This window comes from Lynx canadensis, chromosome E1, assembly GCF_007474595.2.
Source record: "Lynx canadensis isolate LIC74 chromosome E1, mLynCan4.pri.v2, whole genome shotgun sequence".
NCBI lineage: Eukaryota > Metazoa > Chordata > Mammalia > Carnivora > Felidae > Lynx > Lynx canadensis.
The window spans coordinates 57,237,720-57,254,547 of record NC_044316.2 but is presented as its reverse complement, the minus strand read 5'-3'; the positions used below and the strand labels follow the sequence as shown (position 1 = coordinate 57,254,547).

Here is a 16,828-nt window from a genome sequence, read left to right as displayed (position 1 = left end):
CTCCAGCGACTGGACCCCGCGACGCTGAAGAAGCTGCAGGCCACTGAGGAGCTCGGCGTGCTTGTTTCCAGAAACGGCTCCGTGTTGGGTCTGAAGTCTCAGAATGGATACGTTCCTCCAAAGCCGCCCTTGGGGTCCCCTTCCCCCCGACTCTCCAAAACGCCCCCCAACACTCCGACCATTCTGGATGAGCCCGGAAAGAAAGTCAAGAAGCCGACTCCCCTGCACTTCGTGTCCCCGTCACGCAGAGCTTCTCAGGGGCTCCACGGTACCAGCACCGGGAGCGGCGGCAGGGGCGAGGGCCACAGGCCCGGCTCCTGGGACGGCAGGGCTGCTGCCCCCTCTACCTCACCGAGGCTCCCGGCCGGAGTGACTGCCAGCGGGCCCGCGGCGGGCAGCGAGCGTCCCGAGCCCGACAGGAGGGGTTCCGGTGGTCCCAGCCCGGAGCACTCCGCCAGCAGCGACCCCACCAAGGCCCCCCCAACGCCCGAGAGCGGAGCCGCCCCCTCGGGTGATTCTCAGGGAACAAACCCCAGAGCGCTGCCGGGCGGAGAGGACTCCAAGGCGGCGAAGCCCAAGCCCCCCGTCCTGAGCACCACCGCCACTGAGCCCGCAAGCATCATGTCTCCTCCACCAGCCAAAAAACTGGCCCTTTCTGCCAAGAAGGTGGGTGTGTGAGGGTCTCACCGCAGGAAGTGTGTCTGTCTGTAGAGTCCAAAGAGCAGGTTTGGTGCTAGTCTCGGGGGTGGGGGTTGTGGTGGGGCCTTTGGCCACCCCCCCCTCGACCGGAGGAACAGAGTGGTTGTGGGCACTCGCAGGGTGCACAGGGCCGTCCCGGGCGCGGGCGGGGGCCAGGGGGACGCTGGTGTGATAATACTGCGTGTGGCTGTCGGGGGTCGGGGCGAGGTGGCGGTCCCCCGGATCCGTCCGTAGGCAGGATCTCCCGCGGAAGCCTCGGGGAGGACGGGGCAGGTGCGGTGGGCGGACAGGACGCGGGCGGGCTGCACCTCTGCGTGTAGCACGAAGCTCGAGGATGCGACTGTTGTGCTGAGACTTTTGCTTCAATTTCCTTCCTTTTCTCCTTTTTGTTTCTAACCAAAAACACTTCTGATTCTTCTTCTACCATTCCCTACCCCCACCTCCCTCTGTTTTGTCCCCTTCTGTCCCCTCATCCTTCTTTCTGGGCTCTTCCATTTTTACTTTTCGTTTATGTTTATTTTCATTTTTGTTTTCCCTCTTCACTCACGGCAACCTCTTTTAGACCACCAAGTTTTTATTTATGTCAATAACTGCAGGCCAGCACCCTGCGGAGGGCAGCCGGCAATGACCTCCGTCCACCCCTCTCACCATTGTCCGACCTCACCTACCCCAGGAAAGCCACTCACCCGGTCTCCGCCTCCGCCTGGCCTGTCGGTGCCATCAGGTGAGCCGTGGGCGCGGGCCCTGCAGGCCAGCTGCTCCTCCCCTGTGCTTAGCGTGTGCTTGGCTGGTGAAGACTCACCAGGTCTCCAGCCTTGCGGGATGGACGGTGTTGTGCAGCTGGACAGGTACAGGGCGTATCCCGCATCGACTTCTCCCTGTTTCCTCGGTTTCCATCTGGCAAAGGAGCCCTGGCCGGTCAGAGGCGGCCTGTTCTCTGCCACACTGATGTTTTTTTTTTTTTTTACTGGTCTTCGTTTTCCGTCTGTCTGCCGTGTCCGTGTGGTGACGGTGACGTGCCTGTGGTCCCTCCCCAGCCTCATGACGGGACCGCACAGGAGAAGAGGAAGGCGGGAGTCCCAGAAGGACCCTGCGTGGACTCATTTCTGTGAGCCCACCGAGGGGTGTCTTTTTGCCGCCGGTGTCATTTTGTGCGTCCCTCCGGTGCCCCCGAGCGGGCTCCCCGGGCCGTCTAGGCTCGCTGGCCTCCGGAGCTCCGGGCGGGCGTCCAGAGCGGGAGGTGTGGCTCTCTGGGGGGCTCTGTTCAGGCTCCGCGCCGACGCGTCTCCCAGCCTGTTATGCACGGGGTGCGGGTGTCCCTCAGGGTGTCGAGTGGTAGGAAGCGGAGTTGCCGATGTGCCCGGTCGCCCGGTGGCCGGTGGGGCCGGAGGGAAGGAGGCAGCTGGGTGAGGCCGGGACATGGTGCTGGTAGTTTGGTGTTCGCCGTGGGCGCTGATGTGTCCTCCCCACCCCCCGGCCGCCCCGGGGATGGTGTGGTCAGCCGCGTGTTCCCGCCACCCAGCCTCGCCCGCCCTCGTGCTCGGGCTGGACCCGGCCCAGTGTTTTTGCAGCGGGTAGGTCCTTAGACTCTCAAGGTATCTGCTGTGTGTTTCTTACTCTTTCTCTGACACACAGCTTTTTCATGACGTTTGCCAGGGAGCGCGGTAAATGGCGTGGTAGTTCCCTTTGTCCAGGTGTCAGTCTGTTCCAGTTTAGGGAACAGCGTCCTGTTTGCTGCTGTGACCCTTCCCAGCAGGCTTTGTCATCACTCAGTCCCGAATGAGAACAGTGAGGCCCACAGAGGTTAGCTGTCTTGGGACCCTGCCGCCGGCAGGAGGTGGGCCAGAGAGTCTGGCGTGAGGGAGCCCCCGTTCCTGCCCAGTCCCCGTCTAGCTGCGGGGTCCGCTGTAGAGTCTGTTCCCCTGATTTCCCAGAGCCCCCCAAATTGGAGAGTCCCGGTACACGATCCCTAGGCCTGCACCGGCCCTCCTTGCGAGGCTGGCGTCCTGGGCATGAACATCGTGAGGCTCGTGGGGAGCTTAGCGAAGCTGCTTCTCCCAGCACACTCGTGTTGAAAATTAGCAACAGGAGGGGCGCCTGGGGGGCTCAGTCGGTTAAGCGTCCAGCTTTGGCTCAGGTCACGATCTCAACGGTTCGTGGGGTTGAGCCCCGCGTCGGGCTCTGTGCTGACAGCTCGGGGCCTGGAGCCTGCTTTGGATTCTGTGTCTCCCTCTCTCTCTGGCCCTCCCCCGCTCACACGCTGTCTCTCTCTCACCCAATAATAAGTAGACGTTAAAAAAATTTTTTTTTAAATTAATATCAAGAATTTGCAAAAATACTTCAAACCGTCTGGTGATAGGGACAAAGAGAGATGTTACGATTTTTATTAACTTTGACCTTCGGTGTATTTGCGTCTTCTCGTGAGTCTCTTTTCTCACTCGCTACGTATGACCAACGTACGTCTAAGGTTGACGGCGGGGAAAGCCACCTGAGAGGGAAGGGGGCCGAGGGTGGGTGGGAAGGGCCCGGCTGTGCATCAGAGCAGCGTGTCCTCACAGGGCGCTCTCACCTGCTCCCAGACCATCCAGCCGTCCGAAGCTCCCCGTCGGCCCCTGCTCGTCACTGTCCAGTAGCCCCCGACCCCTCGGGACGTCAGACCCACAGAGCTGCTCCTCCGCCTCTGCTCCCCTGCCTCAGGTCAACGGGGGCTTCCGGGCCCCTCCACACCAGCTGCCGGAGGCCAGCAAGCCCCCCCGGAGCCTCTGTAAGAAGAGGAAGAGGAACCGGAGGGGAGAGACGCAGGGGCGGGGCTCAGAGACGTGCGCCGCGGCCGCAGCCCCTCCCGGGAAGAGGAGAAAGAAGAAGGGGAAACGCGCGGAGGCCGTGGACGCCTCCCCTCTGCAGGAGGGGCAGGTGCAGAGGCAGCACCGGGGCCTCGAGCGCAGGAAGGAGGGCCGGGCGGAGGTGCCCGTGGACCGCCTGGAGGAGGAGGGCGGACGGCAGCAAAAGAACGGCCAGCAAGCGGGGCGCGTGGCCGACAGCCACCACGTGAGCAGCAGAAAGAGGAGGCGGGAGGGAGCCGAGGGCCTCGGCGCCGAAGACGGCCTCCCGCAGGACCCACCGTGGCACAGGTGAGCGCAGGGAGCCAGGCGGCCCCCCACCCCGCCAGCGACACGGTCCGACCCAGGTGGGTGTCGTCTGGAAGTGCAGCGTGCCGACCAGGCTTCTAGGACGTGGCCGCGTCGTCAGGTGTCTCGCCGGGGCGGTGAGCGGGCGGCATTGTTCCAGAGCCGGCTGGCGTGGTGCGTGCCCCCAGGCGGCAGGTGCCGCGGCCACGTCATCGGCCTATACGACTTGCCCGGTTCGGTTGCAGTTATGGGCTTTTCTCCCCGACCGTGGCCTCGGACAGCTAGTACGCTCTGTCCTGCTCACGTCGGGGGGTGGGGGGGGGCGGTTTCTCAGGGGGGGCTCTTCCGCACAGTTAGGCATCTGCCATCTGGGAGTTCCGGGGCGAGTGAACCCCCACTCTCACTCCCCGTTTGCTCAGAGCTGACTGTTGACTGACTTCCCGGCAGCTGTTCTCTCTTGGATGTCACCGAGTCAGAGGCCAGTGCAGCATCTCCAAGGAAAAAGGAAAAGAAAAGAAGGCAGCAGGAGTCACGGCAGGAAGTACAAGAGAACGAGCTCCCCGCAGCCTGTAGGGGCGAGACGCAGAGGGGCCCTGCCGTCCCTGGGAGCCAGCCCTCACCGGCCGTGAACGGCAGGCGGCCCGGGGACCGAGCAGGTGTGCACCCGCCGAGGAGGGGGAGCCGGGGGCTGGGCCCGGGGCCGCGTGGCTGTACGTCCGGGAAGGGGACCGCAGGGGAAGGGGGCTGGGCACAGGCCTGCTGTATTCCAGAGGCAGGTGCGGTGCAGGGGGAGGGGCCAGGACGAAGACCCCTTACCTCTGCTCTGTCCCCGTGGGCAAGCCGCCTGCCCTGGGGGTCACTGCCTCCCCATCCGGACAAGCATCCGGCTGTAACTACTCCGGAGAAGCAGAGAGGTATACGCGTGCGCTTCTCCACGTTCTGGGAATACTGTGTTTTTCCCGATTCAGGGCTCTTCCTGCCTGAACTTTCCCGTCAGGATGAGTCCTGGGCCATCCAGCCGAGAGTTCCTCCGTGACTCTTGAACTTGGAGTGTCGGCCTGTGTTTACATTTGGCCTTTTCTGAAGATCACGTGGCGTCTTGCTGCCCGGGTGCCCAGTGTTTCGGCTGTCCCCAGGCCTTAAACGCCCGTGGCTCAGCACAAGGCTTTTGTTTCCTTGTTCCCTCAGAGCTGGCCAGCCTCAGCTGGGTGCTCCTGACACAGCGTGTCCACTAAGCGAAGGGTAGAGAAGGTCACCCCTGCTCGGGAAGGGACCCGGCAGGCGGCAGACTCCGTGAGATCTGCTCTGCCGCCTGGGGATCCGGTTACGTTCGTGCTTTTGGGGGCAAGCGGGCTGCTGGGGAGCGCTGTGTATTTGTCCAGCCCCTGAGAAGCGAATCTGGCTGGGCGTTGATTACCGTGGGAAGCGCTACCACGAGGCCGTGCCGAATAAGGCGGCCAGAGTGTCGAGAAAATGTCCGCACGGAGGTGGCCACGGAGCAGCCCGGCCGCGGTCGTCAGACCCCGGCTTGCTCTGTCAGCACGCTGAGCACGTGGAGACGGTGCTCGGGCCTCAGGGCCCACCGCCCGGCGCAGGTGCCCCCGCGGCCCCTCGTCTGTTTGCTTCCCATCCCGAATATCACAAGGCTGGGCTTCGTGGGCAAAGGCCTTCATGGCCGGGAGATGGGGAGAGCGTTGCGGTAGCTCAGCGGGACCACTGGCCCGGGCCGTTCTGTGGAGCAGGGCAGGAGGCTGGAGAGGGCAGCGGGCACCGGCCGAGGGGCACCGCGCTCGGGACGCGAGCCCACAGTTCATGGGGTCACTGACAAAGTGGAGGCCAGGAGAGCAAGGTCCGCTTTGTGCTGAGGGAAGGGAATCCGTTCTGGCAGCTGTCGGCAGAGGAGCTCGGGCAGAGGTTGGGACCAGGCAGACGTCGTTTCTAGAAGCCTGAGGAGGGTGGTCAGAGCCGTCAGTACCCAGGTGTCCATGGTGGCCTGGCCGTGCCGGGACGGGGCTGAGAGACCTCCTCCCCGGAAGCTGAGGCGATGCTGGTGCTTTGTGGTTCCCTCCGGTTCCGGCCCCTCATTTCTGGCCCCTTCCCTGGAGGAGGCGCCGGTTCCCACGGTGGGGCGCTGGGGTTTTGGTCTTTTCCGAGAGTCGGGGTGGACGGTGGTCCGTCTGTGGAAAAGCAGTCGGGTCCCTCATGAGAGGCAGACGTGGTCTTTGTCTGATTGTAGGGCAGGCACGGGCTCCTCGCGTGTCCTGGGTCCGAGACGGGGAGGCCGACGTGCTCCAGGAGCTGCTTGAGTATTCCTCAGATAAAGCCTACGGGAGGAAAGGTACCGGTTTTGAGCCCGGGCAGCGCAGAGGTCTCAGATGGGCCCTGGGGTCGCGATCCTGGGGCGCGGGAATTGCTGGGCTCCGAAGATGAGCCGAGGAGTGTCCGTTCAGAACCGGTCCCTGGGGGCGGGGAGAGCAGACCCTGTGCCCCTGGGTGGCGCGGGCCGGGCGGGCACGGGTTGGAGGGAAACATCCTGTGCCTGAGACCTCTGGTAAACGAGGGCGCGGGTCTGAAAGGGACTAACTGCGGGCTGACGATGCAGAGCCAAGGACGTCTGCGTGGAAGTCACGGAACCGCTGACTGTCCTGCTCGCTGCGGGCCCCTCTGCCCTCCCCCGTCCTTCTCTGCATGTCCGTTTCACCAGAGGGTGGCACTCGAACGTTTGAGTGTATCAGTAGTAGGCCCGTCCCTGTCTACACCGCGTTCTGGAAGCCGGTGCACAGAGGTGTCTGTTTTGCAGTGTTGACGTGGGACGGCGAGGTGTCGGCCGTCAGTCAGGACGCCATTCAGGACAGCAGATGGGCCCGCGCGGCCACGGTGATCGACGACTGGGACGAAGAGTTCGATCGAGGGAAGGTACGGGGTGTGCTCGTGGCCGGTGTGGCGGGGTGCTCGTGGTGGCCCCGCTGGGGCCTGGCTCAGGGAGGACTAGGCCCTTTGGGGCGGTTGGAAGTGGCAGTGGCCTCGTGAAGTCGTCCGGGACGGCGGGAGGTGGGCTGCTGGGCTCGATGCCGGCCTGGCCGCTCTGAACGTGGCGTGGCCACGGACGAGGCATCTGTCCCCCGCTGCTTTGTTCCTTCCCCAGCAAGGTGGGGACAGTGGGGACGCCTCCCGCGGGCCGCACGAAGAGAAAGCCTGTCGATTTGGTGGCATGTTGAGATCCGTGTGGCCCCCCCCGCAGTAAGCCTTCACGAGGGGCTGCGGGAACGGGATGAGCCCTTTTTGGGAATTGTGACGCGTGCGGTTTCTTGACGCAGGAAAAGAAAGTGAAAAAGTTCAAGAAAGAGAAGAAAAGAACCTTCAACGCCTTCCAGAAACTTCAAAGTAGACGGAACTTTTGGTCTGTGACTCACCCAGCTAAGGCTACCAGCCTCAGTTACCGCCGCTGAGTTTGCTGCTGTCGAGATGGGTCAGTGTGTGTGTGTGTGTGTGTGTGTGTGTGTGTGTGTGTGTGTGTGTGTGTGTGTGAGTGTGTAGCGGATGTCAGTGTGGGGTTCTGGGTTGTGTCTGGTGCATATGCGTGTGTGTGGTGAGGTGTGTGTTAAGTGTGGGGGTTGTGTGATGAGGTGTAAGGGTGGGGGGTGTGGTGCGTGTGCGCGGGACAGAGCTGGCTCCGTCTGATGTCACGTGCTGACCGGTGTGGACACGCCCTCCGGGACGTTGGCGGGAGTCCCAGGCTCTCCTTTCTCGTCAGGAGCAATGTCCTTTGCCCTACAGCCTCCAGAGATGAGGTGTCCTTCCTGGGTCCTGTCCGTCTGAGCTGAGAGCAGCCCCGCCGAGGACTTTGTGCCCCGTGGCCACCAGGCCGGCGCCGCGAGCCCGCCGCAGGAGGACGGCCCACGGAGGCCCTGGGCTTCTTTGGATCGGGACCTCTGGTGTCACGGCGTGAGCCGCACGGTGATGCGCAGAGCGGGTGGCAGCACGCCGGGCCGGCAGTGCGTGTGGCCTGCGGGGGGCGCGGGGGAGGACGGCGGCCGCACCCCTCCCGGCGCATCCTCGGGCGAGAGGGCGAGATGTCCGTCCCTTGCTGCTGGCGGCCAGCGCCGCCGTCTGGTCCCAGCCTCCCCGTCTCTGCGGGGGGGGTGGGGGGGGGCTCTGTCTATGCCTTACGTGTCCCCTCAGAGGGTAAGCCCGGGGCCGCCGCCCACCGCACTCCTCCCTTTTCTGGAATCGGGGGCGGCCCTTCCGGTGTATCGTCCCCCGCGAGAGACTCTAGGCCGGCTCCGGGGAGCAGGGGCCTCGAGACGATGTGCCGACACGCCTGCCTTTCCGGCTGTTTATTCCGAGGTGGCTTTGCCATTCCTTCCCCTGCAGCTGCAGCGACCCGCGGGTCTTTATCGAGGTGGTGGTCTTGGGGTAGAACCCTTTTCTTTTGCTACTTAATAGAAGACTTTCGTTTTGACCAGGTCTGTGGCTTCCATCAGCAATATGTTTCCTTCCCCCAGTACGCGATACCAGCTTTATTTGCTCAATTTTGTGAGTGCTTTTGAATTTAGATGATTGTATGATTCGAGATCACTTTTTTATCTTGCTCAAGCTGTGCCTGCGAACTCGTAATTTAATAAATGTGGGAAACCCTCAGTTGAGGTGGCGTTTTCCGGAGAACAGACACGTGACCCAGTAGTAGAGGGCGTAGAGGTCAATCTTAGAGCGACTCCACGGAACACATCTGCGCGTCCTTTCCTCTTGGGAACGTCCGCGTGGAGGTGGACTGACGTCTGGTGTGGACCTGTCTGTCCCTCGCGGCCTGAGGCCCGCCGATGCCCTTGTCCGGCACCCCGGTGCCACACTCTTCCCGAGCCTTGCCGCTTGCTCTGGGGCCGGGGGGGGGGGGGGGATCAGAAAAAGCGTTAGTGTTTCACAGAGGGAGGTACGTTAATTTTTTCACGGAGATAGTTGTGTTTGGTTTTCCTTCCTGTCCTATTTCTCTTTGGAAAAGGTGGGAGAGTACTAATACCCTGGCCCGTTCTGGGGCTGCTTCTGGTCCCAGCAGGAAGCTTGGGTGCTGTGTCACCTGTGCGGGGGCCTTTTGCTTTTTCAGGGGACGGAACCTTGTTCGTAGATAAAGGTTGCTCCCCACCCCACCCCACCCCAGTCCCCAGTGTTCTATGGCCTTGTCATCTGCCCGTTTGGGGGGGAAGACAGGGGCCTTTATGGGCAGGGCTCTTTTTTTTTACCCCCCCCCCTTGCAGTGTTGACCTTCATTCTTGTATGGCCCTATTTTTCTGGAACGTTCTATAGTTGAAAAGGGAAGTTCATTGTCTGCAACACAGAATTTGTCTCTTTTCTTGCTCCCTCTTCAGACCAGGCTCTTCCCTCATCCACTGTGTAATTATGAAACCTTTTTCTAGGAAAACATGCCCGTTGTGTCTTGGGCGGTGCTGAGCACTGGCCTGTCTACGGCATTCATCACTGTTCATAGGGGCAAGCCCTTTCCTCCCGCAGAAGGTCGTCAGCCACACTGGGAAGGGGAAAGGGTGAGCCCGGAAAGTCAGTCCAAACTCTAGGGGATGTGTAAATATATAAATATATATAAGTAACGAAAGCTTTTATATGATAGCAGTCACTTGGTTGACTTAGAACATGGGTTTAATTTAACTTTGTGTTTGGGGGGAAGGGTCCCCCTCTCCCATTGGCCTCACTCACCTGCCTTTTCCCGGTGGGCTCAGCCCACTGCGTCCCGTGAGCCACGCCTCCGCTCCCGGGGCTGAGGCGCCCCAGACGTTGCCAAGATCCGGGTGCAATAAAACGAGTTTTTGTGAGCCCTGCCCGTGTCCTTGTTTTTCTGTTTTTCTCCCTTTGGTTTTGTCAGAGTTGCATTCCAGCCCCCGGCACAGGTGAAGGCTTCCCCGTGGTGTGGTGCTGTGACCCGCCGGTACGTGGGAAAGCGTAGAGCAGATCTTCGTTAAGGAAGAAGAGGAACCAAGGGGTTTATTCAAGTGTATTAATAAATACGTTTATTGGAATTTAAGACAGAGGAGCCCTTTGAAGTGGCCCGCCAAGCCTCGTGGGTGATTTGCAGGGAGGACTGCGTTGAGGAAACTTGGAAACCGTAGCATTCCACTGAGGTTTGCTGCTGTTTGATTTTTTTTTTTTTTTTTTTTTTTTTTTTTGTAACTGAATAACGTCTGGGTCTCTGCGGGGAAAGAGGAGAGAGAAATGATAGGTTTTATCGAACTGTGAGTTTTCTTCAGTCAGCAAGAGCAGCACAGGCCTCCGGTTTGGGATCCTCCCGGCTTGGCTGGTGCCCGGCGGAGAGCAGGTGCGGCCGCGCGGGTCGCGCCCCTTGAGCCCCTCCTGACGCGGGCAGACGGGCCCAGCTGCTCCGGCCACATGCTGGGGGGCGTGGCGAGGAAGACTGGATGCCGGGGTCCACACAGGAGCTTAATTTGGGCTCATCTGCTGAGTGGGAGGAGCCGAGTCTGGAAGCTGGGGGAGGCCACCAGGGGCGGCAGGTCCCCGCACAGGTGACCGTGACCCTGATCGGGAGGTTACATTTGGCCACAGCCCCACCTGTGAGTGGGAGACAGAAGTGAAGGCGGCCCTGGGCTGGAGGCAGGCTTCCGGCAGGTGGGTTCGGTTCTGGGTGCTCCGCGAACACCACCGGGCAGGCCTGTTCCCGAGCCCCGTGGCTGCTTCCCTCTTCCTCCCCCTCAGTGTCTCCTCCGAGTTCCCACCCAAACATGCCCGTCATACCCGGGGCCTCTGCCACGTCACTAAGAGCAGATGAAGTGAGACCACAGCCGGACGCACACCCAACGGGGTGCCCGGTGGGGTGGGAGAGTTTGGGGCGGCTGATGGCAGCCCAGAGGCCCGGCTGGCAAAGCCCAGCTCATGTCCGTAGTTCATGAATCGGGCTGGGCGGCGGTAGGCTGGGGGTCCACTTCAGCTCCGGGGCCCGGCGGGCATAGGGGCAGGACCACCTCCTCGTCACTATCACTTTTCCAAACTGTAGGGGTGCCGGCCGTACGTGTAAAGGTGAACAGAGAGCTAAATCTCCCAGGTGGCCCGTGGTCTCTAGGGCAGGGACCAGCGGCTCTGGGTGGGAACCACGAGGATGTCTGTCCACAAAGCGTGGGGTATGTTTTGGTGGATGATGGCATGAGCCACATCGTGCGGGTGTCTGCGTGTGGGGAGTTCCCGTGAGCTCCCGCTCTACTTGAGACGAGAGTTTGCAAGGTCTGGTTGGCGCCGTGGACTCTGGAGTCTGGTGGGGGTGGAGGGAAGACAGGTGAGGACGACCCGTCCACTCGCCGGCCAACAGTTGCCCCAGGACGGCATTGGAGGCGGCAGTGGAGAGGTGGAGAGCTGGCATCCAGGAGCGGAAGGTTCCGGGTGGGGGTAGGACAGCTCCTGGCCTGGGTGGGCAGTTGAGTGGCAGAACCAGTGTTCCAGGGAGGCCAGTGGGTGACAGATTCCCTGCAGTGATGCAGTCACGCCTGAGGAATGCGCACGTTCTGGGAACAGGAACCTCGGGAAGGTCACAGGGGTGAGGTGTAGGTGAGCTGTGGGCTCCGAGTGTTGGGGTTCAGAAAAGTCTAGGCGTTTGGCCGCTGCCCCCACCCCCACCCCCACCCCCTGACCCCACTGACCCACGCGGGGGACCCGCTGGGGTCACCATAGCAGTGAGCGTGCCCTCCGGTCCAGAGAGGGGCCTGAGTGCCAATCCCTGCCCTGAGTCTCGGGAGCGTGGGTGGCCTCCGTGCAGACAGGACACAGCAGGGGAGAAGGAGCCCCTCGGGGGGCTGTGAAGACGCCTGGTTCTTGGTAGGTGCTCAGCAGTGTGGTTCTCCCCCGGCCCCTCCCTTTGGCCACACGCGTGCCCCGCTCCTTCCTCCCCCACCTCTGCGCGTCTGGACCAGCTGGCTGCCCGTCTTTATGAGGCTCTGCCGGCCCCTCGGTGGTTTTCCCAAACGCCGTTGCTCCCTTCCTGCCTCTGTGCCACTCACTCTTGGCGAATGGTTTCCAATCCCGCTACAGGAACCCCCTCCCGCTCCGAAGCAGAAGAACAAACCACGAGGAACCACCTGCCCCCCATCTTCCTCTGCTCCTGGTGGTTCCAACACTCGTGGGGCAGCAGAGTCAGCTGGGCGGGTTATTCCAGGCCAGTGTGAATGAAACTGGAACCTGGGGGCGAGGCTTGGGCATCGGCATTTAAGACCCCTCCGCGTGCATGCTACTGGGCGGCCAGTGCCGAGAAGCGCTTATTCTGGTCCCAAGCGAGCCTCAAATGTGAGCGTGCGTCAGAATCACCAGGGGGTCGTTCAGACACCCACGTTGCTGGGCCACATCCCCCGACAGTCTGATTCAGCAGGCGGGGGCAGAGAGGGGGCTGAGAGCGTGCATCTCGAACGTTCCCAGGGGGTGCTGGATACGACCCAGTGGTTCTCCTATGGAGTGGCCGGCACGAGGGGGAGTTTGGGAAGGAAGTCAGGTGCGTAGACGGAAGACGGGAAGACTTACACTTGACCCGCGGGGACCGCCACAGACCAGACACCAGAAGATGCGCCCGCTTCCCTCGGTAGGGCTGGTACCCTGCCTTTGCTCTGGAGGCCAGCCTCTTCCACCCTCTGGGGGTCCGTCTGCCTCCTTCTCTCGTGACCTGTTCACTCGTCTGCCACCCTAAAACCCCTTGTCTCTGTGTCCGCCCCAGCCACCATCTCCCCCCCCAAGCCTCAGCTTGCTCTCTGCTCCTTCCTCGAGGTCCCCAGCGTGCTGCTCTCATTACTCCACTCAGCGGCCCCATCCCCAATGTGATGGGCATTTGCCACAAGCCCTTTTCTGTATTTGACACTGTTCACTGCCCCCCGCCAAGAGTTCTTTTTCTTTTATTTTTTATCATTGTTTTAGCGCCAGCAGGGGAGGGGTAGCGAGGGGGAGATAGGATCTGAAGCAGGCTCTGTGCTGACAGCAGTGAGCCCGACGCAGGGCTCGAGCCCACGAACCGTGAGATCACGGTCTGAGCCAAAGCCGGACGCTCAACCGACTGAGCCACCCAGGCGCCCCTTTTTCTGTCCTTTAAATGTTAAAGCCGTTGCGTTAAATGGAGCCAGAATCCGGCGGCTCCGATCAATACATCTCACTGCCCGATCAATGTAACCCTGCCGAACGTCTTTCCCTGGACGCCCTTCTGGCGAGTTCTTGGCCCGTCTTCTGTTTGCCTCCTCTTAGCGGGTCCTGCTCCTCCCGGGCCCCTCCGTGGCTGGGGCCTCACCCCCTACCCCGTTGCCAAACCCGGAAACGTGGCCACCCCCCTGCACACCTCCCTCCCGTCACCCCCACACACTCCAGCAACGGAAGTCTCATCTCCCCAACGTCCCGCCACCGCCACCCGTCTCTAAGCTTGAGTCCCCACCATTTTTGTCCTGACCCCCCCAAGAATCAAACCAGCTCGACCCCCCGTGGGCCTGCTTCCTGCTCTGATCTCCTGGCCCCCGGGACGATCTTTCAGGACAGGAAACCCTAGGCAGTCGCCCCCTACAGAGGTTTCCCACACCTCTGTGCTAATCCCAAACGCTGACTGCACCTGCATGGCCTCGGGGCAGCCGTCTGTCAAGGCCTCGGAAAACACGCGGGGGCCCGGGGCTGGGCGGGCGTGCTTCCTCCGAACACAGTCTCCGCCTGGCTCTCCTCCAGGAGCAGCTGCTGCTGGGAAAAGAGTCAGGTCAGGTCGGGTCCCAGGGTCGTGGGATCAAGCCCCGCGTCGGGCTCTGCACTGAGCGTAGAGCCTCCTTGGGATTTTCTCTCTCTCTCTCTCTCTCTCTCTCTCTCTGCCCCTCCCCTGCTGGTGCAGGTGCTCGCTCGCTCGCTCTCTGTCTAAAAACTAAAATCATCAAAAAGAAGTGATCTGTGTTTATTTTTTTTAACGCACCTCTTCCTCCTCTTTCACGCTGATCATTCCGTTTCCTGTCTTACGAGGCCACAGTCACGTGCTTCCGGTGACCAGCAGTCGCTGGCCAGAGCAGGGCCCCGGAAATCTTTGTCGGGGGAGTGCACTGGAAAAGCCGCTTGAGGAAGTGTCGCTCGTGACTGTGCATGTGGCCCGTGCTCGGAAAACGGGCCGCCCACCCTCCACCCACGTCACTGGCTTCAAATGCCGCTCCTTTTTGACGTGGCAGCTTCCTGAGCCCAAGCCCCTGTGCGGCCCCCTTTGCTTTGTTCTGTTTCACAAGCGAAATCATCGGGGCAAAGTCTGGCGGGAACTGGAGCCCCCCCCCCCAACCCCGTTGGAAGTGAGAGCCTGAATCGCGTGGCACATGGCCAGCTGTCTTCTGGGCGGCACGGGAACAGTTGGTGACAGCTGGATACAATCAAGTTCCATTACAAACAGATTTTAAGTGCCATTCACACAGAAGAAATTGCGAGCTTTAGCAAAATAAAATCTGGGGGTTTTCAAAGCAAGACAATGCCCCCAATCTCGGCCCGCACGAGCGATCTGGTCTGTGGTCTCTTACGTGTGCGAAGCACCCTTTCCTCCCCAGTGCCCCGCCTGCCGGGAGAGCAGAACCAGAGAGCCAGGGAAGAACCCCTCGCAGGCCAGCTGCCCGGTCCCCTGGCTTGGGTTTATGGAGGACGCCGGGTCGAATGCCTCTCTCAACACCGTTCCCGCTCGCGTGTATCGGCTTTTCTAGAAGAGCCCCTGCCTGCCTTCCACTCTGGCCTCAGGTGGACACGAGATCATGACCTGAAACCGAAGTCGGATGCTCAACTGACCGAGCCACCCATGCGCCCCTAAAAGTTCTATCTTAAAACTTTAACAGAGGTATAGGGGCGCCTGGGGGGCTCAGTTGAATGTCTGACTTTAGCTCAGGTCATGATCTCATGGTTCATAAGTTCGAGCCCCACATCAGGTTCTGCATTGACAGTGTGGAGTCTGCTTGGGATTCTCTCCCTCTCTCTCTGTCCCTCTCCCTCTCTAAATTAATTAATTAAATTACTATAAATAAATAAATAAATAAATAAATAAATAGGGGCACCTGGGTGGCTCAGTTGGTTGGGCGACTGACTTCAGCTCAGGTCATGATCTCGCCGTTTGTGAGTTCGAGCCCCACGTGGGGCTCTGTGCTGACAGCTCAGAGCCTGGAGCCTGCTTCGGATTCTATGTCTCCCTCTCTCTATGCCCCTCCCCTGCTCGCTCGCTCTCTCTCTCTCTCTCTCTCTCTCTCTCTCTCAAAAACAAACATTAAAAAAGTTGTTTTCAATAAAACATAAAATAGGTACATATTTGGCCTTTGGTATATATGATGTATAATTTAAAAGCTCTATATGTCCCAGGCCTACCATAACAAAGCCCCACAAATTGGAGGGCTTGAAACAACAGAAATTTATGCCCTCTCACCATATGCTTCTGGACACCTGAAACCTGCAGAAAGTGTGGGCTGAGCCGCACTCCTTCTGACGCCCCCAGTGGCTCTTGGTCTGTGGTCACAACCCTCCAATCTGCCTCCTCTGGGTGTGTCTGTGCCCTAATCTCCTTTTCTTAGAAAGTCACCAGTCATTGGATTAGGGCCACTCTAATGACTTCGTTTTAACTTGATTCCATCTGCAAAGAACCTATTTGCAGATAAGATCACAATTCACCGGTGTTGGGGGCTAGGGTTTCAAGGTTCCTCTTTGGGGGCCCCAGTCCAACCCCTAACAATATGGAAGGATGGGTAATGAAGAGTCTCTCCTATTCCTCCTGTCTGTCTCTGTCTTTGTCGGGTGGCCGAACATACAAGTATAGACGTCTACTACGTGTGTAAATATTTTTATTACAAATGGAAATATGTTATACGCTCTGGTTCTGTCCCTGCTCTTTTCACTGCCTACAGCTTGGGAATCATCTCACGCTGGTCAATACGGAAACCGGCCTCAATCTCTTTAAAGCCTGTGAACGGTCCTTTGTAACGAAAACACCATAACACATTAACCTGCCCCCTGTTGAACACAGATTGTTTCTGAAGAAGTTTGAATCACCACAGTGTAAGCACAAGAAAAATTATTAGTATTATTTTTTGCTTAAAACCTTCCTTCATAATTCTGATTTTTAAAAAAATGTTTTGAATGTTTATTTTTGAGAGAGAAAGAGACAGCATGAGCAGGGGGAGGGGCAGAGAGAGAGGGAGACACAGAATCCGAAGCAGGCTCCGGGCTCTGAGCTGTCAGCACAGAGCCCGAGGCGGGGCTCGAACCCACAAGCCTTGAGATTACGACCTGAGCTGAAACCAAGAGTGGGACGTCTAACCAACTGAGCCACCCAGATTCCCCCGATTTAAAAAGTTGTTCGTGGCGTCCGACTCTTGGTTTCAGCTCAGGTTCTAATCTCACCGTCTGTGGGTTCGAGCCCCACGCTGGGCTCTGCACTGACGACACAGAGCCTCCTTAGGATTCTGTCTCTCCCTCTCTCTCTGCCCCTTCCCTACTTGTGCTGTCTCTGTCTCTAAATAAATACACTTAAAAAAAATAACATTGGGGCGCCTGGGTGGCTCAGTCGGTTGGACATCCGACTTCGGCTCAGGTCATGATCTCGCGGTCCCTGAGTTCGAGCCCCGCGTCAGGCTCTGGGCTGATGGCTCAGAGCCTGGAGCCTGTTTCAGATTCTGTGTCTCCCTCTCTCTCTGGCCCTCCCCCGTTCATGCTTTGTCTCTCTCTGTCTCAAGAATGAATAAATGTTAAAAAAAAATTAAAAAAAAAATAACATTAACATCAAAAACCTTTTATGGACCAACCACAGGGAAAAGGCATATATTCAAGGTTGTCTGAAGAAACAGCAATGCAGGGAGGAGGCCTGGGTTATAACGGGCAGACTGGGGGGGGGAGTCCCAGGTCCTCCGTGGAGTCTCGTGTCTCCCAGCTCTCCCTGCCTCCAGCTCTCTCCCCTCCAGGGGCTGAGGACACAAGCAGCTAGCGAAGCCGGCCTGGTGTCTCCCACCCTGCACCGCGGCCTCTGTGAGCCCCAG

The 16,828-nt window shown here is 59.8% G+C and overlaps 2 protein-coding genes across 8 annotated transcripts in view; one reads left to right on the top strand and one right to left on the bottom strand.

Annotated features, from left to right (window-relative positions):
- USP36 (ubiquitin specific peptidase 36) overlaps positions 1–8,468 on the top strand; it is a 31,044-nt gene extending 22,576 nt beyond the window's left edge. The window contains exons 12-19 of one of the 3 annotated variants that reach the window (XM_030296805.1): positions 7–666; positions 1,296–1,423; positions 3,279–3,830; positions 4,272–4,483; positions 6,064–6,165; positions 6,628–6,743; positions 7,145–7,296; positions 7,605–8,468. In XM_030296805.1, the coding sequence (XP_030152665.1) occupies positions 7–666; positions 1,296–1,423; positions 3,279–3,830; positions 4,272–4,483; positions 6,064–6,165; positions 6,628–6,743; positions 7,145–7,276 (1,902 nt within the window). In that variant the 3' untranslated portion in view covers positions 7,277–7,296; positions 7,605–8,468. Of the gene's footprint in view, positions 1–6; positions 667–1,295; positions 1,424–3,257; positions 3,831–4,271; positions 4,484–6,063; positions 6,166–6,627; positions 6,744–7,144; positions 7,297–7,604 lie in introns of all 3 variants that reach the window. The other 2 variants (XM_030296804.1, XM_030296803.1) reach the window with 2 other exon arrangements.
- LOC115501666 overlaps positions 1–13,800 on the bottom strand; it is a 36,792-nt gene extending 22,992 nt beyond the window's left edge. For 2 of the 5 annotated variants that reach the window (XR_003964879.1, XR_003964876.1), the window contains exons 1-2: positions 13,414–13,629; positions 3,269–10,023 (exon numbers count right to left, since the gene is read on the bottom strand). Coding sequence is in view for 1 of the 5 variants with exons in the window: in XM_030296806.1 (XP_030152666.1) it covers positions 1,386–1,420 (35 nt within the window). In the remaining 4 variants the exon portion in view is untranslated. Of the gene's footprint in view, positions 1–1,385; positions 1,472–3,268; positions 10,024–13,413; positions 13,630–13,758 lie in introns of those variants that run through there. The other 3 variants (XR_003964877.1, XR_003964880.1, XM_030296806.1) reach the window with 3 other exon arrangements.
- Between the last annotated feature and the right edge of the window lie 3,028 nt (positions 13,801–16,828).